General features: G+C 39.0%; 3 protein-coding genes across 3 annotated transcripts; all 3 read right to left on the bottom strand.

Annotated features, from left to right (window-relative positions):
* Positions 1–31: 31 nt before the first annotated feature.
* Positions 32–7046, bottom strand: LOC146645470 (cytosolic sulfotransferase 2-like). Its single transcript, XM_085392933.1, has 9 exons — positions 7020–7046; positions 4597–4735; positions 4371–4487; positions 4271–4282; positions 890–990; positions 679–805; positions 491–588; positions 228–402; positions 32–144 (listed from the first exon to the last, which is right to left on the bottom strand). The coding sequence occupies exons 2-9, from the start codon at positions 4733–4735 to the stop codon at positions 32–34; spliced, it is 882 nt and encodes a 293-aa protein (XP_085249059.1). The 5' UTR covers positions 7020–7046.
* A 1542-nt stretch (positions 7047–8588) lies between these two features.
* LOC146645469 (cytosolic sulfotransferase 2-like) lies at positions 8589–13949 on the bottom strand. Its single transcript, XM_085392930.1, has 9 exons — positions 13682–13949; positions 12876–12970; positions 12194–12332; positions 11937–12065; positions 11454–11554; positions 10722–10848; positions 10523–10620; positions 9376–9550; positions 8589–9269 (listed from the first exon to the last, which is right to left on the bottom strand). Exons 1-9 carry the CDS (start codon positions 13758–13760, stop codon positions 9157–9159), a joined length of 1056 nt encoding a protein of 351 aa, XP_085249056.1. The 5' UTR covers positions 13761–13949; the 3' UTR covers positions 8589–9156.
* Positions 13950–16611: 2662 nt separating this feature from the next.
* LOC146645468 (cytosolic sulfotransferase 3-like) lies at positions 16612–20861 on the bottom strand. Its single transcript, XM_085392931.1, has 8 exons — positions 20830–20861; positions 19031–19169; positions 18600–18728; positions 18404–18504; positions 18194–18320; positions 18008–18105; positions 17000–17174; positions 16612–16893 (listed from the first exon to the last, which is right to left on the bottom strand). Exons 2-8 carry the CDS (start codon positions 19167–19169, stop codon positions 16781–16783), a joined length of 882 nt encoding a protein of 293 aa, XP_085249057.1. The 5' UTR covers positions 20830–20861; the 3' UTR covers positions 16612–16780.
* Positions 20862–21376: the final 515 nt, after the last annotated feature.

Below are 21376 nucleotides of genomic sequence, written 5' to 3'. Positions count from 1 at the left end.
GATATACTGTTATACTGTTCTGTATAATCACCTACAGAACAGTACGAAATTGAAGATCAGTGTTTTTCATCTTCTTCTTGTAGTCCTCATTAAACTGTTCATCCTGCTGTACAGTGAAGTGATTATTCCAGTCGCCAACCCTTCCTGAAAATAGAGAAATTAGGAGCAAAGTTAACATCTCCTCCTTCACCTTTCAGCAAACAAACTTACAGGCGAATGTACCCGACCTTTGCGCATGAAGGGGGAGATTTTTAAATCGAAGACTTCATCAGCGGAGCCATTCACCATCTTGTTGTTCTTCATGTTGTCAAATTGAACTTTTTCTGTGACTTGTTTCTTCAGCTCTGTGGTAGGAGACAATCCCAGGAATGAGCAGATGTGGACGAGTTCTTGTTCAGTATCCTGCAAAAATAAAACAAAAAAACAAACCCACAACCCCTTATTATGTGTTTATGTCCACAGCCTCACAGACAGTAACTTCAACACTCACCTCAATCAGGTCCTCATAGAACAAATACAGGATATTAGAACAGGTCTGTTTCTTCTCCCACCATCCTCTTACATGTTCGTACCAGGAGCCAAACACCACTGACAGATGCCAGAAGACAAATCATAAGTGATAAAATAACCTTTCGCATTAATGTATTCAGTCATTCATGCTTATGGTTTGTCACTCACTTTTTCCCTCCATGAATCTCTGGAGGAAACTCTCCCAGCTGCCAGGCTCTGGCTGGACCTTGTTCATGCGATCAAAGTGGAAATAGGATACGGCACTGTCCTTGGCATTACGAGCCACATAGATTATCTAAAACCGGAAAGAAATGACAAACAAACACTGAGAAGATTGTCTCCGTGAATCGTACCAATAGCTTACTTGTGAGCCATGTACCTTGGAGTTCTGCTCCCAGAATGATTTGGGAAGGAACTGAACTGGTAGGTGTGTCTTGATAATGCGTGGAAAGCTGGTTAATTCATTCAGCACATCCACTCCTAGTAAAAGAGATCATTATGTTAGCGGAACGTCACAATGACATTGATCTATATCACCAATATTACAGTCACCAGTTACTTTGCCAAATACACTTTACTATTATTAGGTTAGAGCCTAGTTTGCCGTCAACTGTCTAATTATTCATGATACAGATTGAACGAGGTACTAGAAAGATTCCTCAGAGATTTTGGTCCATATTAATACATCCCAAAGGTGCTCTATTAGACTGAGTACTGGTGACTGTGAAGGCCTAGTCCTAGGCCTTCATGGTCAAGAAACTAGTTTTATATGATCTGAGCTTCATGACAGTAGCCATCAGAAGATGGGTAAACTTTGGACATAGACAAAAAACAACAAAAAAATACTCAGGTAAGCTTTGGTGTTAAATATGATTGGTAACCATTCCAAAGTGTTTCAAGAAAATATCCCTCACACCATTGCAGAAGAAATCAAGCGTTATGAGACCAGGTAACATTTCCACAGTCTTCTATCACCTCTTTTGGTGAGCTGTTTGAACTGTAGCCTTAGTTTCCTAAATGGAGGGATACTGTTAGGATGCCTGGGTCGTTGACCCAGGGTTTTTGAGTTTATTATATTATTTATCATTTCTAGTCTTTGGTTTCTTTGTTAGAGTTCTGTCTTATGGTTTATGTCTCTGTGTTCGCTAGTTGCTCTGTCTCCCCTGTCAGGTGTATCGCTTTGTCAAGTTCGCGTCTCTGTGTTATGTTTCCTGTTTTACTTTGAAAGTCTGTCTCATGTATATGCGTCTGGTTTTGCTTCCTTTGTCTCGTTAGGCCTGATTTGCCCCAGCTGTGTTTCCCTCCTGTTACCCATTCCCTGATTGCTCCCTCTGTGTATTTATGTGAAGGCTGCACACAGCTGTCACATAACAGATACTTGGTGTGCTCCTGTAGCACATCTGCTCCAGGGTTGGATGCGTTGTCAGGGGCGGACCTAGAAGGGTGGCATGGGGTGGCAAGTGCCACCCTAAAATGATCCCTTGCCACCCCAAGTGCCACCCCATTTTTGCATATGACAGTGTTGTTTATTAAAATAAGATGGCATTAACACTTTGAGCATAGTTACAGTCAACAGTGAATATAAATGCTAAAACTGAATACATTCCATAGTGTTCCCCCCTCCACCATTAACAAATGGATCAGCCCATAGCAGGACTTTTTTCTTGTTTTCAGTAGCAAGCATGCTTATGATTGTGCCAGAGCACATTTTGAACAACACCATGGGAATTTCGCTTTTTACACAGGTGGTTGGATGTTACACTCTGGAAATGGAAGGAAGGTGAGTGTTATTAACCCTCCATGGTCCACGGACATGCTGCACCTCCAAATCACATGACTATTTTAAGCTGACATAGCAACAAGCTGCAGCCATGCTGAGTCTCTGTTTCAGCCCAAATTGAAAGTTCGGACTTCAATGCAATGTTTTTAAATTTTAATTACAGGCCAGTAAATCCAGAGTTATGATAATATATATAAGCCACGCTTTTTCTAAATACTGTTGTCACGTTTTTGTGTGTGTGTGTTTTAAGCGTTTTGTAAGGACAGCGCGAAAACAGTAAAGAAAGGGGAAAAGCCACCTCTTTCCTATTGGTGGAAAAATGTACCATGTCGACCAATTTAAAAAAAAAGTCAACACGTGGGATTTGGTTGTTTAGGAAGAGGGGAAAGTTTTGGGAGTGACGGTAACAACAGAGCTAGCGAGTGAGAGATTTTAGATGTGGGAGATTTGTGATGTTTAGTGTGGAGTGTATACTTAGTGTGTTGTGTTCTGTTGTGTAGTCGTTTTGTTTTGTGTGTCGGTGAGGGCACTAATGAATGTCACAAAGACACATTTGTAAACACTGTCACCAAGTAGAAAACCAGCGGAGTGATACACCTCCTGTTGTCAGGCCTGCAGGTTTATCCCTGTTCTCCTCTGTCTTCTGGTGGACAAACTTATTTTTTACTGGCACACATCATTTGTGGGGCATCTTATTGTGACACCTGATTGTTCTCTCATTTTAGTTTTAGTAATATTTTTAAATGGTTCCATAAAATGAAAAAAAAAAAAACAGCAGGTGTATTGGCTGCATTTTTAGATAAATAGTTGTATATGTTTACAAAATGTACAATTTGTATTTGCATTTCAAGTTATAAAAATTTACTCAACATGTCTGTGGTTTTTTTACAGTAAAAAAATACTACTAGGATTTTAAGTTCTTTGTGTGATTTCAGATCAGTAATACTAATGCAGTATGTCAGTGAAAAAACAACTAAATTCAGTTGAGCGGAAGAGATACCAAACAAGGCAAGGGGGGAAAAAAATAAAATGAAACAATCTGAGGGTGAAATACAAACGTAAACTCAAAAGGAATCAAAAAATGCCAGTTGTATTTCAGACCTCAGTGGATTAATCCAACAAATCATGAAAAATTAGGTTTAAATTTTTGTTCATGATAGTGCAGATTTCTGACATTTTGTGTAATTTAAGCTGTAACAATGTGATTGTTTTCTAACAAAAAACAGCGTAAAACTAAAGTTAGACTTGTGTTTGTAAATGAACCACCCATGTTGTGTAGCTTTCTGGATTTTATACTCATTGGGCTACATATTTATTTATTATACAGGCTGTACAGTACATAACATCAAAACTCACATGTTTTATGTAACTAAAGTGTGTAATCATGTGGGCTACAGACAATAATTAAGTTATAGACTATATTTATATGAAAAACGTGTATACTTACTGCATTTGAATCATTTGACCATATGTAACCACCTGCATATGTGTTTGGGGGGGGAAAGGCTTTGATTTTGCCACCCCATTTGATTTCTTTGCCACCCTAAGAAAATTTCTCTAAATCCGCCCCTGTGTGTTGTGTGTTCAGATACTCTCATACTCTCAGCTTGCCTCTAATGAATGGTTGTTTGAGTTACTCTTTGCCTTCCTATCTGCTCAAAGCAGAATAGTGACTCTCCCCTGACTCCTGGCAGCAACAAGGTATTTTCACCTAGAGAATTGCAGCTCACTGGATATTTTCTCTTTATTGGCTCATTCCCTGTAAACCACAGAGACAGTTTTGTGGGAAAATCCCAGTAGATCACTATTTTCTGAAATACTCTGAGATACCAGTCCATCTGGCACCAACAACAAAATCACCCCCCCCCCCCCCTTCTGATGCTTGACCACGTCTACAATCCTAAATGCATTGAGTAGCTGTGATGCAACTGACTAATTAAATATTTGAGTTAATAAACAGCTGCACAGCAGCAGCTGTACCTGATAAAGTGTCTTTATTAGAGTGTCTAGAGTTTATCAGAGTGTCTTTATTATGCCTGTCACACTGTGAGCCTTTAAAACAACTTGCCTTAGGGGTAACCAGACATTTGTATCTCCAGGAATGGCACTCGTTCATGGAGTGGGACTGAGCCTTGACGCTCAGGTGAAGTCTGGCCAAAGTACAAAAGGTCCAGGATGTAAGACACCCATGTGTTTCCTCAGGAATTAAAAAAAATTGACAGAAAAAACACAAGTACTTCCTCAAAGATGCGAACAAAATGTGTGTGTGTGTTTTTTTTTTTTTGTTTTTGTTTTTTAAAACCTACCTGCTTTAGGGTAAGACGCTAAGACGATATCATCTGGTCTTGCTCTGAAATTCTGGACGTTTTCCCAGTTGTCAGTGAAGTAATTGGTCATGCAGACTCCATGGAAGTCAAATAGTGTAGGTCGTGATAGTGACTCCATCTTTTTTTTTAAAAAAAAAAAAAAGAAAAGAAAGAAAAACAGCGTTTGTTTACCATCTACAGACCAATTCAGAGCAAATTCGACAACACTTTGTTCCTTGTAGCCACATTACAGAAAACAAAGCTTACTAAGTTATTGGAAACGCCCTTTAAAAGTAAAGTATAAGGTTTGACTCAAGGACAAATAGAAAGTCTGTGTGTGTGTGTGTTTCTCTGTGTTTGGATCTATTTATTTTATTTTATTCCTTTTTTCCATTTTCATTCCTGTAAAGTATAAATAAATATGGGTTCTGATCTTATCACACCAGAAGAATGCATGTTTGATTGATTGATTGATTGATTGATTGATTGATTGATTGATTGATTGATCATACTTTATTCATCCTGAGGGAAATTGGGTTAAGGCTGCCAGCCGTGCCAGCGCCATCTTACCCTTCCGACCATACATACATTACACAAACATCACATGGGTTAGACAGGTCAGAGAGGTATAACAATGGAAAATACACAACATGAGGAAAGACGAGGAGAAAAAAGAGCTCCCCCCAGACTGAGCTCCAACAGGGAGATCAGTTTGAGAACAGAAAAACAAAACACCTCAGCGCATACAAAAAGCACATGACTATCAATACACCGTAGAAACACAAGACAAGCAACAGGGACGGGTAAAGGGTAATAGAGAGCCGGTGTAGACAGCGCATTGTGCCCATCCAGGCAAAATTTAATGGTGAAAAATGAATTAAATTATCAAATTAATTAACTGAATTATTAAGTATAAGAATGCATGTTTTTCCATTTTGTAGAGAATGAGCATCCTCTACTCTGAAACGCTAGGGGGAGCTGGTCGACAGTATGCACGTCAGCCAGAAGCCTGGCTGCAGACCCCATAACCATTACCGTTAAGCCTTGATTACATACCGCACTATGGAGGCAAACTGGAAAATACCACTGGGGCCGCTTACATCGAGGGTTAATGGGAGGATTAGTACGTGCAAAGTATTTAATGGATATTTGGACTGTACCCCCGGGGGCGTCAATTTGGAACCCTTCATAAAGCCTTTTTAAAATACCTCCCTATAGCTATATTGATCCAAATATGAAACGTTTACTGTGGACTAGGACTATTTTACTAAATATACATATGTGTGTAGAAAAGAAGACAACTTAAACTCAGTAACCATACTGCTGCAGACGTCGGGGAGGGGGTCCTTGGAGGTAGATCACCAGTAACAGGGGATCCGCGAATCTCACCTTACTCCAATAAAAGTCAGTTTTTTTCCGAGTAAAATGGTCACTGCACAGAAAGCTGCTAACTGATTGTGATCCTCAGTTCTCCATCATTGTGGCTCTTTACCAAAACAGTCAACCTCTTCTTCCAAATAAGGAGACAGAGCTGTTGTGCAGATTCCGCAGTCCAGGAAACACCGGGAGGAAGGTGCAAGGAGACTAACTTTTTTCCCTCTTTAGTCAAACTTTATTTAAAACATATAACGGTGGTCATGTCCCAGCAAACTAAATATGGGGCAAAGATATGTTTACGTGAAGTGGGACATTATTATATTATTCGTGGTGGCAGGTAGCCTACTGTAGCAGGAAACAAGATAAAATCAAACAAAGTCTGCAAGTTAAGTTTGGTATTGATCGTCATTGATCATAGACAAAGGCTTTTCACACGTTTTCTTTGATCATTTTCTAACGTGAACAGTTGGTTTAAGTTAAGTTGGTTCACCATGTTCAGCTGGATGCAGTCACGTGGGGTACTGTACTTACTTTTATGGCTGCATTTGCAACGTAGACTGGTAGGGGCAGATAATATTTAACCGAGGAAGTCTGCCTTCAGGAGATCACCAATTCGCTACTACACTTTATTCAACTGGTCAAAAGCTGGAATTCAGCTGGAAGATCCCATTTATACAGCTTGTTATCTGACCTACAAAGCCGTAGATTTCATTAGAGGATATGTGCAATATGACTGTAGATTATTCGTTAAATGAAAACAGAACTATTAATCAAAAAGTATCTAACACCTTCATTCATATTGTTTGATTTCACTGTGATTGTTTGTGTAGAAAAAGGTTATTAACATAAAATTTCAAGTGCACAACACACACATGAACATAGCGATGAAAGGCCAACACTATTATGATATGAGGTGCCAACAGTTTTATTGTTCAATTACAGAGTTTAAGGGTCACCATAAGATTTGCTTTAAGTCAAATTTAACAGACTGTAAATTATGTATTTAGCCTTATGTAATTTAGAAAAGTAAATAAGCGTTAACTCACCTGCAGTTCTCTTTATCTGTGCTCTGCTCTAATAAACAGTCCAAATTCAACTTTGTACCTGACGCACTGCAGCTTAAAGCAGATGTTCAGTGTTTCCTTTGCCTTACAGGATGTGACAGAGTTCAAAAAGTACTATGAACCATCTGCACCACTCCAGGGAAATATATTACAAGTAAGACTATTCACGATGGGAAGGACCGCAGACTATCTACTGATTCAAAATGAATTTAGCTGTTGCTCTTTTTGCAACAGAGGAGCAATGAACATTAAAACGTCTGTGAAAATATTTTGTAGCGTGAGAAAATTTGTTTTGATTATAGTGTTTAACTCCTTAACACCTGGTGTGAATAGTCATCATATCTTTTCTTGTTGCTGTTATTGCTGAGTCACAATGATTAAACTGAAATGTGATCACACTTATCAACTGAACTTTGACTATGAGAATTCTTTGACAGCATGTTCAAAACTTAATTTTAATAGTGGGGATAATCACGCCCGTTCTGTTGCACATCACACAATCAGCTGGTCGTGTTTCCTTGTTTTAACTAAATAAACTGTAAATACATCTCACTTCAGTGGCTGTGACTATTTCAAAATACATTTGTTTTCAGGAGTTACATGCACAGACTTTATAAGCAGACCACTTTAGCATTAACTACCCACCAATAACAAGTTGGATGACTACTGTCCTGTAATAAATACTAATTTCCAACAAGTAATATCAAATTGTGACTTGTGAAATCCCAGGATAGTTTTTTACCTTTTCTCAGTAAAGTGGATCATGTTTGTTTTGGTTTTCTTTCTTTTTTTCTTCGTCTAAAGGAGCTTAATTTCCACTTGACACTGACAGTGGTTTTCAGAAGTGTCCCTAAGATCACAGTCATCTACTTTCAGTGCTCTTTCAGCAGCTTGAAGATCTTAACCAAGTATTTAAATCTCTTAATGTACCGTACCACAGGTTATGAAATCCCTAAAACAGAATTGTAAAACTATTTACATGAAGTTTTCACAAAGTGGGGAACTTCTACTGACTTTAATTTTGAAATGTCTGGCCTCACTGTGGCCCTCCTCCAGTTGCCCCTTTCCTGTTTTTCAGCTGAAAGGACATCTCAGCTGAGCTTTCTTTAAAAGGAGGTCATTACTTTCCACAAACACCAGGGGGCATCGCTCTTTCACTTTTGGAGCTGAAGTGAAAGAGGAAGGCTTACATCTATTCCCTGAATCTGATGTTATTTATCTGTGTTCATAAATCTCCAACAGCATTGGCTAAAACGCAGTGCCAAATGATGCCAGAACCGGCACTGTTTCCTTGTTTCACTTCCTTGGGTTTTTGACAGATGACACACCTTCACATGTCCAGCTTCTTCAGATTTGTTAAAGACACATGGCGCACTCTCCTGAGATATAACTAGTGTTCATTTGAAGACTTGGTAGATTCAGCTAAAGAAATTGACTACATAGGTGTTTGCGTGCATAAAAGAAGAGGCTCCTAGTAACAAAGTGCCAACAGATACAATTTCTAATCGGTTCTTTAATACGTTATCTGTACACAAAAGACTGGTTTATCCCTTGAGTTAGATGGCTTTTTAATACTTGAATAATTCACAAACACACAAACACATTCCTCAGTAGCTGATGTCCAATAAAATACTTCCAGAAAGACAACAGAACTACTGCTCAAGATCTCTTCAAAATTACAAGATGGTCTGGCTGCTTGGAAGCGAAACATAAAGAAAATAAGGGGTCACATCACTGGAAACTCATAGAATCAAAGAATCAAATTAAACACGTGGTTTAACATCGAGAGAAAGGTAATCTGCCTCACCGTGGTGGGACGGTGTGGTGAGAAAATTAAAAGGTTACAGTCTGAAACCTGCTGTGTCACGGGACTCTTATACCATAGCTACGTCTAAGGACAAAATTTCTGCTTATGAGCAAAGAGGTCACAGTGTGTTTAGAGAGAGAGAGAGAGAGAGAGAGAGATTCTTAATAAAGATTTGTTTTAATGATCTGATTTGTACACATCAGCATCACAATATAAGGAAATTGTGTTTTTTTTTTAACTTATAATTTGATTATTTGTTAAATATTTAATCACATATTACTTCTGAGGACTATATTACACCCAGCCAGGACTCTAAATTTCAAAGCGAAACTTTAAATCAGGATACTTCATCTTCTTCTTGTAGTCTTCATCAAACTGCTCATTCTGGGCCACAGTGAAGTGGTTCTTCCAGTCACCAACTTTCCCTGGAGAAAGGAAAATATTTAGAATAAATAAATAAATTTGATTAAACTAATGAAAAATGGAGCACACACTGCTATACATATAAAGAAAAAAATGTTGCAGTTGTACCTTTTCTCATGAAAGGAGAAACCTCTTGGTTCATCACTGGAACTGTGGAATAGTTGGTCATCTTGTTTTGCTTCATGCTGTCAAACGTCACACTGGTTATGACTCTTTCCTTCTCTTCAGCTGAAGCAGAAATACCAAGGAAGGAACACAGTCGGTCTATTTCCTGTCCACAGTCCTGTTCACAAAAATATTGAAAATATTTCTTACTCTTAAAGGAACCCCAACAATTGTTTTCGTCCCTCGGGTCTGTAGTTCTATATTCATCACTGTGGATTTGGTGTTTAAGAAAAGAAAAAATAAATCTGTTATTTATAGAGAGTCATTCTGAATTAAAAGAAGTCATTGGTGTCTTTGTGGAAAAGATATTTACTTGCATCCTCTTCAGGGAGTAACATGAGAAGACTGATACAGTGATGGCCCAAATATACACTTCTTTTCTACTGCTTTAATAAGTTTGATTCATGCTACTACTTGTACAGGAAATACTGTTACATCTTTTGTGTGCATTTCCACTTAACAAAAAGCTCTTATTTTCTGTCATTCACACTAATGGAAGAAACACAGCCTCAAACTTCAGACACAACTAAAACAGTTTCTTTGAAGCAGTGCATGAACGCAGTGATGGATGCACGCTTATTCAAATAGCTGGGTACTACAATAACAGGACCTTGAGGAAACTGTAGTTGTGATTTTGTGCTGTATAAATAAAATCGAATTGAAATTAAAGTGGATGCAGCTGATCTTTCAGAGTCTGTTGTAGCTCCTTGTTCTATTTTTTTGACTTTTGTCATCTAAAGATAATTTTTCTCATGTAACATCAAAAAAATGGATCATGCGGTTTTATTTAAAAGCACTCAGTGACAAATTTGTGACACGCACAAGGTGTGCCAACTAGTTTCCTGCTTCTGTTATCATCTAACTCCTTCCAGGAACAGAGTTCAGCGTGTCTCGGCTTGGCGTCTTTACAGATAGCACCTGTTGTGTTTTGTTTTTTCAAACCACTACATTTATAACTAGAAACATTATTGAAGGCTTTTAAACATATCCTCTAAGAGATATGAACAATTAAAACATGTAAATGGAAAGAGTCAAGACAATTTTAAACATGAAGAACAAATGTTACACATGTTAGCCCAACTCACCGCACCTCAATCAAATCTTCATAGAACATGTAGTGAAGATTTGAATAACTTTGTTTCTTCTCCCACCAGCTGTTCACATGGTCATACCATGATCCGAAAACCCCTGAGGCCACAGAACAATACACAAAGTAATATTAGTAAGTATACAGACAGGAAATTAGATCGCATTGTGATTCTTTTACATTAAAACTAAACTGAACTCACTCTTTCCTTCCATGAAATCCTGCAGAAAGGTGCTCCATTCTCCTGCTTCTGGCTGAGCATTGTTCATCCGATTAAAGTGGTAAAAGGACACTGCATTGTCCTTTGGATTGCGGGCCACATATACTATCTACAGAAAGAGACAACACAATAATCTCAGGGTTTCATGAATTGCAAATTTCAATGGCTTCCAGGCAAGGCAAGCAGCTGTTTGGGGCCCCAAGTCAGTGGGAGCACTCACAGGGGTGACACACTTTAAATTAAAGCAGTGGCAATTCAGCAGAGAGAGTAAGATCGATCTGACCTCCCTAACGTTCCCCCACTTCGCTCCATTCATTCCTACTACAGCTTGAATCATTAAATTTGACAAAACCTAATGACAACAATCGAAGCTATTCATATAAAATCAAATATAAATAAAATATAATCCAAAATAACTAAATGATGCTAACTTAGCCTCAACTATGGGGGAGAGTCCCAGCAGCATCACACCATTTTTTTTTTGCTTTCTCTGACACTAAAACCCAGTTTTCTCCACTGGCAGAGTAACCTGGTGTTTCCAGCTCTTCTGGCTATGATGTGACTGAACTGAGTGTGCGACTCTTTTATTGGTGTCACATTACTTATAACATAATTTATAAAATAACAGTGATAAATGCTTAGTTGGAAGGGCGTCCTGAGTCTTTTTGCATAAATCTCCACTGCTGGCTGTGGGTGTTTGTGCATGGCTTTTACCCTGCTGCCCTGCTCCCAGAACGACTTGGGCATAAACTGGACTGGTAGATGACTCTTAATGAGACGAGGAGTGGTGGGAAGTTTGTCCGCCATTTCTGCACCTGAGTGATAAGAAGGATTAGTTTGCGATTGATAACATGCAACATTAGACTTATTTAGATAGCACAGAACAATAAAACCGATTGCCTAAAAAATTCTAAGGTGTTTCTGAGATGTTCTGATTCACCTAACACATTTACACACTAATAAAACTGCTACATTTTAGGAGCTTTTACATTTTGTAGCTTCCTTTTCAGCATTTGGCAGAGAAAGATGCATGCAAACAAACAGAATGCAACAGGTTGAACCTGTTTTCAGCACAGTTTCTAGAAACTGGTGACTTGCAATAATCCTCTGAATGAACTGAGTACACGGACATAAACTTGGTACCTAGCGCTTTTTATTCTGGCGTATTTTAAATTCAGAGTGGCAACATAGTTCAACCTATAAGCATAGGAGGTACACAGAGCTCCAGGAAGGGCACTCGTTCATGAAGAGGGAGGGATGTCTGACGGTCTGGACCCATGTGCCCAAAATACAGAAGATCTAGCATGTAAGAGACCCACGTGGTTCCTGCAGTTGAAATGAATAAATGTTGTTAAGCTGTAAACCTATCAACTCAGACACCAACAGGAAATTGTTTATGAAAAAAATGTATTATGATTACATAAGCTACACATGATTAAATAACACATCAGTACCTGCTTTAGGGTAAGTAGCAATGACAATATCATCTGGTCTTGCTTTGAAGTTCTGTATGTTATCCCAGTTGTCAGTGAAAATCTTGGTCATGGAGACTCCATGGAAGTCATATAGTTTTGGCCGAGGTTGCATCTCCATCTGTGGAAATTACTTGCCTTTAAAATCCTATATGGGTCACATTTTTTATACATTTTTCCTGCCTACATACTGTTCATTTCTCCCATTTTTAATTTACTCCATGACATCATATGTCGTGAAATGTACAAAATAATCTATTATTACTAATTAAATCTTAGATGGGACTTGAAAACACGTGTGTGTGTGTGTGTGTGTGTGTGTGTGTGTGTGTGTGTGTGTGTGTGTGTGTGTGTGTGTGTGTGTGTGTGTGTGTGTGTGTGTGTAAATAAATACAGCATATTTATTGTTGGCAGCCAGTGTTTATGAAGCTTTGATGGTCGCTTACATGTATAAACGGAATCTCAGCAGTGACTCAGGCACTTAGTGAATGAGCTTAACATTTTCTTTGTAAAAGCTGAACTAACTTTAGCAGCATGTTAGAAAAATATATTTGTTTTCATTTACTGATATGCCAAATAAAAAGTTTTGCACATTTTAAAACGTGCACAGCTGACAGCTTGGTGTGTTTGTTCGTAAACATTACTTAAAGGACTCCACACTCACCCTGATGATTAGTATTACACTTGGGCTGGATCCGGATCTCCCAGAAGTCTGCTTGTTGCGTAACACTCGCTGTAGCACACACGCTGCACAGCGTCCTGAAATCTGCGTAGAATTACGCAGACTGTTGTACCCTTACATTCATACTGAGCCTGACAGTTCAAATATGAACACATGCACCAGTGATATAAAGTCACATGATTGGGGTTAAATAAGTTCATCCAAACTTGCCAGTAAAAATATCAAACAGGAAAAACAAGAAGTTTGATTGTTTTGCTGTGCTATGCATCCTGATACTGGTTTTCTGCCATGTTTTCGGCTCGCTGTTTTTTCTCAATCGCTGATTGGCTATAAATATTAACCAAATTTTGTATAAGGCTTGAAAAAGCAGAACAAGAGCTTTCTCTTTCCCTCCCCCCTCGCTCTCTCTCATCTCCACCAGCACAGCGTTAATTTGCAGCTGCTGTTGCAGTGCTGGTTATTGTTACTTGGATCCGGATATCTTGTTTATGGTTTTGGTTCTTTTTGTTTAATTTTGCTAATAGTAGTTTGGGGATTAATGTAGAATCCCGATCGCCAAGTGTCTGGTTGGTTAATGATCTTTCCCTTTTGTTTGTTTATGCCCCAGCCTCCCATCTCGGTCTTTTTATGTAATTATTTTTCTACTATTAAATATTTGTTGAACTATAAAAGCGCGCTGGCATCTCATATGTTAGGTCCCCCTGAGCCATGGCTTCAGGGATCATAACATGTTGCACGAAAGATAAAATACAATAATGACTGGGATAAAATGTAAATATATATATCACCAATCAACACAGCCACGAGGGGGCCACAAGCCAGAGTACTCCCAGTGCCGGTGTTCCCCGTCACAAATTGTACCCCCATCTTCGGTCGGGAAGGGCATCCGGCGTAAAACCTTTGCCAAATCAAACATGATGATCATCAATTATGAGATTTCCATACCGGATCGGTCGGGCCCAGGTTAACGACGACCACTTCCAGTGGTGTTGGTTACCAGGGTGCCGGCGGAAGCTATGTTACTATTGACCGAAGACAAAGGAAGAGCAGAGGGGGAAGGCGTGTTCAGAGGCAGCGAGAGAAAGAGAGGCAGGAATGCGGAGATGAAAGTAGGGACTTTAAATGTCGGGACTATAACTGGTTAAGGAAGAGAGCTGGATGATGTGATGGAGAGAAGGAAGGTAGATACTGTGTGCACACGAGACCAGATGGAATCAAGGCGAGGAGCACTGGAGGTGGATTCAAGCTGCTCTACCATGGTGTAGATAGGAAGAGAAATGGAGTAGGAGTAATGTTGAAGGAAGAGTACATGAATAGTGTTGCAGAGGAGAAGAAGAAAGTGTCAGACAGGATCATAAGTTTGAAGCTGGAAATTGAAGGCATGATGTTGAATGTTGTCAATGTGTATGCCTCACAGGCTGGATGATAGAAGAGAAAGAGGAATTCTGGAGTACGCTGGATGACTAAGCTTGATAACTGGAGCAGACGTCAATGGATATGTAAGTGAAGAGAGCAGGGGTAAAGAGAATGACAGATGGTGGCGGATATTGTGAAAAGGAAGGAAATGGCTATGGTAAACACATATTTCAGGAAGAGGGAGGGACATGGGATAACATATAAGAGTGGACACAGACTATATCGTAAGCATAAGGTGAAATCTGAAAGAGAAAGCTGTCTGCAAGGTGGTGACAAGGATAATGTAGCTAGGCAGTACTGGATATGGAAATTAAGATAAGGAAGCAAGTGAAGGTCAGAGGCAAGGGTGTTGAAGAAGAAGGAATGTTGTGCAGAGTTCAGGGAGGAGTTGAGACAGGCTCTGGGTAGTAGAGAAGAGTTATCACATAACTGGGAAAGGACAGCTGAAGTTTTAAGGACAGAAGAAAGAAGGCAAGGACACTTGGTGGAGGAATGAAGACGTTCAGGAAAGTATTCAAAGGTAGAGTTTAATGAAGCAAAAATGGGGTAAGTATAGAGATGAAGAAAGTAGTCAGGAGTACTGGGAGGCTAAGTGTATGGTTAAGGTGAGAAAAGGGGGAGAGAGGTGACAAAGGAAAAGAAAGAGGCCTGTAGCGAGCTGTAAGTGAGACTGGACAGGCAAAGAGATTGAACTGGAAAGGATGTGCAGCGGGTTAGGTTGATTAAGGATAGAGATGGAAATGTACTACTGAGTTAAGCTAGTGTGCTGAGAAGATGGAAGGAGGATTTTGAGGAGCTTCCAAAGGATAAGTCAGGAGGAAGTGAGGGCAGCACTGAAAAAGAATGAAAAGTGGAAAGGCAGGTGGTCCAGATGACATACCTGTGGAGGTGTGGAGAAGTCTAGGACCTTTTAATCAGATTGTTTAACAAATATCTTGGAGAATGAGAGTCACTTGAGGAATGGAGCAGAAGTGTACGTTACCACTTTTAAAGCACAAAGGTGATGTGCAGAGCTGTAGTAACTACAGAGAGATAAAGTTAATGAGTCATAGCATTAAGATATGTGAAATAACTGTGAATCTAAGTCAAGAACAAAGGAGATGATCAATGAGCAGCTATATGGCTTCATGCTGAGACAGAGCACTGCAGATGTTTCTCTTGAGGGTGTTGATAGAGAAGTGTAGAAAAACATGCAGAAGGACTTTCACTGTGTCTTTATGGATCTGGAGACAGCATTTAATATGGTGCCAAGAGAGGAACTGTGGTACTAAATGAGAAAGTCAGGAGTGACAGAGAAGTATGTGACATTTATGAGGACATTGAGATAGTAGTGAGCAGTGGAGCTGGAGTGACAGTTAGGATTAAGGCAGGGGTGGGATTACATCAGGGATCACCTCTCAGTCCCTTCTTGTTTGTAGTGGTCATGGGACTGAAAGCTGAACTGCTGACAGATGAGGTTAGATGTGAGTCTTCATGGACTATGATATGATCTGTAGGGAGAATAGGGAGGAGGTAGAAGAGAGCCTGGGGGAGGTGGAGGTATGCTCTGGAGAGAAGAGGAAATATAGTCAACAGAAGCAACCAGTAGAATACTGTGAATGAGAGGGAGACACGTGGGCAAGTTTAAATACATGGGGTAAATCATCCAAAGGAAAGGATGGTATAAAGAGAGATGAAGAGTTTCACAGGTGATTTGTGACAGAAGGATAACAACAAGACTATGATGTATAGTTTGATGTTAGTGGCATCACAAAAAGAAGATTTGAGGCTGTGGTTGGTTAGAGAGGAAAAGCTGAGATTCTTTGGATATGTGCAGAGGAGGGATAGTGGATATGTTGGGCAGAGGATGTTGAATGTGAAGCTGGGCAGGGCAGGATGAAAAGAGGAAGACCACAGAGAGGATTCATGGATGTTGAGAAGGAGGACATTGCTACAGTTCTACTTCGTAGAAAGACAAAGCTTCGTCATAAGTTCACCGTATGTCTCGAGAGAAAGTTAAGCTCGATGGTTAAAGTTTAATTTCAGTCACAATCATTGTTTATGGTCTGATTTATGTCTATGAGCATAACATTGTGGATACATGGCCTCCACTAAGTCTTTATGTTATATAGTTGTATAGTTATGTTGATAAAATTAAAAATGTATTCCTTGACACAAATATCACATCAGAGCTCCATCATGCCCATCCATATTTCATAAAGACACAGTCTGTGTATTTCTTGTTCAGAGCCCTGTTCATATTAAAGAGTTTCATCATCAAAAGGCTGTGGCCCAAGTAGAAGAGACATACTGGTGATTTTTTTTAATTCTTTATTATTCTGGTTAAACCTCAGTGTCAATGAATTGTTTTTCATGTTTTGTTATTTATATGCATCTGCATCACAGTGGAAGAAAATTACATAAATCAAGTATAACATTTGATTTTTCTTAACTTACATCAGATCAGAACTCCATCATGCCCAGCTGGGGCTTTAAATTTCACAGCGAAACTTTAAATCAGGATTCTTCATCTTCTTCTTGTAGTCTTCATCAAACTGCTCATTCTGGGCCACAGTGAAGTGGTTCTTCCAGTCACCAACTTTCCCTGGAGAAGGAGAACATTCAGAGTATTTGATTAACCTAATGATAAATGGAGCACACACTGATATAGATATAGAGGAAAAAAAATGTTGCCCAGCAGGAAGTTGTACCTTTTCTCATGAAAGGAGACACCTTGTGGTTCATCACTGGAACTGAAGTATAGTTGGTCATCTTGTTTTGTTTCATGCTGTCAAACGTCACACTGGCTCTGACTCTTTCCTTCTCTTCAGGTGATGGAGACAAACCAAGGAAGGAACACAGTCGGTCTATTTCTTGCTCAGAGTCCTGTTCACATTAAAATTAGATATGATTTTTTTCTACCCTTTTGTGTTTCCTAAATTTCAGAACCTTTAGATTAGCATGCAATAAATTAATTTACTTTATCTGTGGTTTAGTAATGTTGATAATAGATAAATACTCACTTGTAGCACATTCATAAATGTTTAAACTTTTGGTAATAAGTCTACAAGGTTTACAACAAATCATTGATCCAATACAGTCCACACAGACGGTTAGCATCTCAGGCTAAAAACTGATATGTTGCCAGGAACACAAGAGGAAAAATCTTGCTGGCTGACTGGCCAGGTCCCACATTTTAGTGTGCATATGTGTATGCTGAGTGGGGATTTCCCCTTCACATAGCAGAGATGTTTGCTGGATGAGGATTTGGTGGAAAATAGTGTGTTCTCTATTTGTTACTTATGCATCAAAAAGGATTCAATTAACAAAATATACTGGACATGGTTTAGAGAAATTTTTGCAATCAGTGAATTTCAGAGATACCAAACATTATAAAGTCTTCACGAGTCATAGCTTTTTTTCTTTGTACACCCATCTGCAGCTCTGGCTGGCTTTTCTTGCACTGTGGAATTAAAATGCACACCACCCAGTGCTCGAAGAACGAATAAAATACAGCCTGGTTTGAGAAATATTACCACGTATCATCAGAAAAATGTAGTAATTGGATTAGAATATTGATGCATGTCATTTTTAGACAGTATTTCTGAGTTGAACTGAGAGTTTGGTTTGGCATTTTAAGCATCTTCTAAAAGGCGTGTGATGATTAAACAAAGTGTTAGAGCTCAGTTGGAAATGGTACACATGTTAGCCCAGCTCACCTCAATCAAATCTTCATAGAACATGTAGTGGAGATTTGAATAACTTTGCTTCTTCTCCCACCAGCCGTTCACATGGTCATACCAGGATCCAAAAACCCCTGAAGCCACAGAACAATACACAAAGGAATGTTTATACAGGAAATGAAATAGTGTGGTCTCTTTGCTGTAAAACTACACTGAACTCACTCTTTCCCTCCATGAAACCCTGCAGATAGCTGCTCCAGTCTCCTGGTTCTGGCTGGATAAGGTTCATGCGGTCAAAGTGGAAATAGGACACTGCATTGTCCTTTGCATTGCGGGCCACATAGACCACCTACAGAAAGAGATAAAACTAATTTATGGTCTGGGAGTTTCATAAATCACATATCTGTGTGGCTATGGGTGTATGTGCAAGACCTTGCAGCGCTGCTCCCAGAAGGACTTTGGTACAAACTGGACTGGTAGATGAGTTTTAATGAGACGAGGAGTGGTGGGAAGCTTGTCTGCCAGGTCTGCACCTGAATTATCAGGAGGATTAGATACCACAGGTTAATATACTAAACATTGTAATTGTCTGATGTATTTTAAAGTGACAGTGGACACGTGATTCAACCTGAAGGTAGAGGAGGTGCGCAGATCTCCAGGAAGGGAACTCTGTCATGAACAGGGATGGATGTCTGACGGTCTGGACTCATGTTCCCAAAATACAGAAGATCTAGGATGTAAGAGACCCACGTGGTTCCTGAGGTTGAAATGGACAAAATGTTTTATGTTTAGCTGTAAACATACAGTGGCTTCCAAAAGTATTCGGCCCCCTTGAACTTTTCCACATTTTGTCACATTACAGCCACAAACATGAATCAATTTTATTGGAATTCCACGTGAAAGACCAACACAAAGTGGTGCACACGTGAGAAGTGGAACGAAAATCATACATGATTCCAAACATTTTTTACAAATAAATAACTGAAAAGTGGGGTGTGTGCACACACAAAAAAATACTATGATTACATAAGCTCCATACTTTTATATACAGATCAGTACCTGCTTTAGGGTAAGTTGCGATAAGAATATCATCCGGTCTTGCTTTGAAGTTCTGTACATTGTCCCAATTGTCAGTGAAGATGTTGGTCATGGAGACTCCATTGAAGTCAAACAGTTGTGGGCGAGGTGGCAGCTCCATCTGTGAGAATGATTTGCCCTTAAAATCAAAGTGTATGTCGTGTTTTCTCCAGTCCTTACTTGTGCAACAACATAAAGCTATGCTTAAAACATTTTTAACAACTGCGTAGGCTGACTTCTCCCCCCACAGATCAGAAGTGATATTTTTAACTTCCATCGGTCTAGAAAACATGATGCTTTTTTGTTCCATAAGAGAGGCACTGGAAGTTAAAAAAAAAAAGGTCCTTGGGAACTGTCCACATTAAAAAAACTGTTTGTGGGTCTTTGATTGAAATAACAGATTATCTGCAAAAGTAAATCCTTAAATCTGTATTATTTTTAACGGCCAGCAGAGGGAGGTTTTTGGCAGAAAGTGGCACGATAGCACAGAAGTGTAAAAGAAAATCACTCTAATCCTAATATATGCCTTCATTTAACACTTTATGTTATAAAAAAAAAAAAAATTTAAACAGTATATGCTTCATGCTGTGGACTATTGACTGATTATCATCATGCAGTGGCAGATGTAGCTCTAGCTTGTGACCTCAGGTTTTAAACATCAGAGGTGATGAACAAAATGCTAAACTGGAATTTGCATGTTAAAGGCACCTCTGATATACATTTAATGGCTGTGATTCAGTTTAAAGATCAGTTTAAGGATCAGAATCACATCCAGTTTCTCGTTTTAATAACAGATCTCATAATCTGATAAAGTGTAAATCCCAGTGTTAGAGTTTGCTAATCTAAGATTCTGGAGCTGCTGTTTCTGCTTGATCCTGCACCACTAATCAGCTCTACAGTAATTATACCTGTAAGTTCACCAACACCACCTTTGCCACTTTAACCTTTGTGACTGCAGTGTTACTGCTTTTTAGTTTTTATGTTTTTACTAGGACTGCTCCTGCCTCAGCCTTCTGTTGGTTTGCTCACGTGGTTTTGTGTTGCTTTAAACTAACTTAACATTATTTTGAAATTGTGAATATTGGGCATATTGACATGATGCAAGATGGTATAACGAGTCATCAGTAAAATTAAACTAGTAATTGCAATAAAAAAAAATCAGTAGTTAATGTAATAATAATTATTAATTAGTTGATGATTTTAGGGTTAACAGAGATTTATAAAAAATAATAAATAAATAATAAATAACAGCTTGCCATACAACCAGAGGTCAAAGTACACACTGCAGCATTGGTAAAACTGAGAAACACAAGAATTACAACATTTTCCTTTCAGCTGTGTTCACCAACCACACTAAGCAAGACACATGGTGAAATTTAAAGAATAACTTAATCAATATTCAAATTAAAAAAAAAAAAAAAAGAGATAATAAACATTTATATTTATTTTGTTTTCTAGATAAAATAACTTGTATATAAAGTAAAAACCACAGATTTATTGTTGGGGACTAAGCATCCTGAAGCTTGCTTACCTTCTTGCGTTACTCCTGCTGACTGACATAATCTTGAAATTGTGAACAAGAGGCGTGACTCGCCGGTTTAACCATTAATGTCAGCAGTGACTCAGACATATAGTGAGTGAGCATGAAGTTAGAAAAGTTTGATTTTTCTGGCCATTTACGCCAAACAAAAACAAAAAAGCACCACAGTTTTAAAAGATACACATCTTTCAGTCTAGCATGTTTGTTCTAGTGAATATTACTTGATGTACTACACACTCACCAAGCTGAGTATTTCTGTACTGCGGTTGGGTCTGGATCTTCCAGAAGAAAGAAATCTGTTTGTTGCACAACGTTCACTTAAACACACTGCACAACTTCCTTAGATGTGTGTCTGTGAGTATTGCTGTTCAAACATGAACACAATAGTATACAGTGAGATCAGACCAAAGAAAAAAGCAACAAAACCTGTATGAGTGCACAGGTCTTATGAAAGGCAACACAGTCTGGTTCATTGTTTGGAAGGTGGAGTAGTCGGTCATTTTGTTTTGATTTATATTGTCTAAGGTCACACCGGCTCTGGCTGTTTTCTTTTTCTTCAGCTTATGGAGACAAATCAAGGAAGGAACACAGTCCGCCTATTCTTTCGCCACAGTCCCGTTCACATTGAAAAGTTTCAGCATCAGCCTTGTTTTGAAGAAGTGCAAGAGAGGTTTTCATTATATTTTAAAAAGCTGTATGTAATTATTCTGAACATCCCAACATAACAATAAGAAGATGAGAAGACTGAGAATGCTAGCTCTCTTGGTCTATGTGGCCCGCAATGCAAA

This window comes from Rhamphochromis longiceps, linkage group LG20 (genome assembly GCF_057381845.1).
Source record: "Rhamphochromis longiceps isolate RC_006_pf linkage group LG20, R_longiceps_female_GT1.1, whole genome shotgun sequence".
NCBI lineage: Eukaryota > Metazoa > Chordata > Actinopteri > Cichliformes > Cichlidae > Rhamphochromis > Rhamphochromis longiceps.
Note: the sequence above shows the minus strand (reverse complement) of the source record. Positions and strands in the feature narration are given on the sequence as shown.

Excerpts from the sequence above, each read along its gene's own strand:
- LOC146645470 (XM_085392933.1), bottom strand. The coding sequence starts at position 4,735 with ATGGAGTCACTATCACGACCTACACTATTTGACTTCCATGGAGTCTGC. Across the intron at positions 4,488-4,596 it reads AGCGTCTTACCCTAAAGCAG|GAAACACATGGGTGTCTTAC; the intron begins GTAGGTTTTAAA and ends TTAATTCCTGAG. Across the intron at positions 589-678 it reads GAGATTCATGGAGGGAAAAA|TGGTGTTTGGCTCCTGGTAC; the intron begins GTGAGTGACAAA and ends GGCATCTGTCAG.
- LOC146645469 (XM_085392930.1), bottom strand. The coding sequence starts at position 13,760 with ATGGGGGTACAATTTGTGACGGGGAACACCGGCACTGGGAGTACTCTG. Across the intron at positions 12,971-13,681 it reads CCTCGTGGCTGTGTTGATTG|GACGCTGTGCAGCGTGTGTG; the intron begins GTGATATATATA and ends CGCAGATTTCAG. Across the intron at positions 10,849-11,453 it reads TCTGGGAGCAGGGCAGCAGG|ATAGTATATGTGGCCCGCAA; the intron begins GTAAAAGCCATG and ends CTCTTTCTGTAG.
- LOC146645468 (XM_085392931.1), bottom strand. The coding sequence starts at position 19,169 with ATGGAGCTGCCACCTCGCCCACAACTGTTTGACTTCAATGGAGTCTCC. Across the intron at positions 18,321-18,403 it reads TCTGGGAGCAGCGCTGCAAG|GTGGTCTATGTGGCCCGCAA; the intron begins GTCTTGCACATA and ends CTCTTTCTGTAG. Across the intron at positions 18,106-18,193 it reads GGGTTTCATGGAGGGAAAGA|GGGTTTTTGGATCCTGGTAT; the intron begins GTGAGTTCAGTG and ends CTGTGGCTTCAG.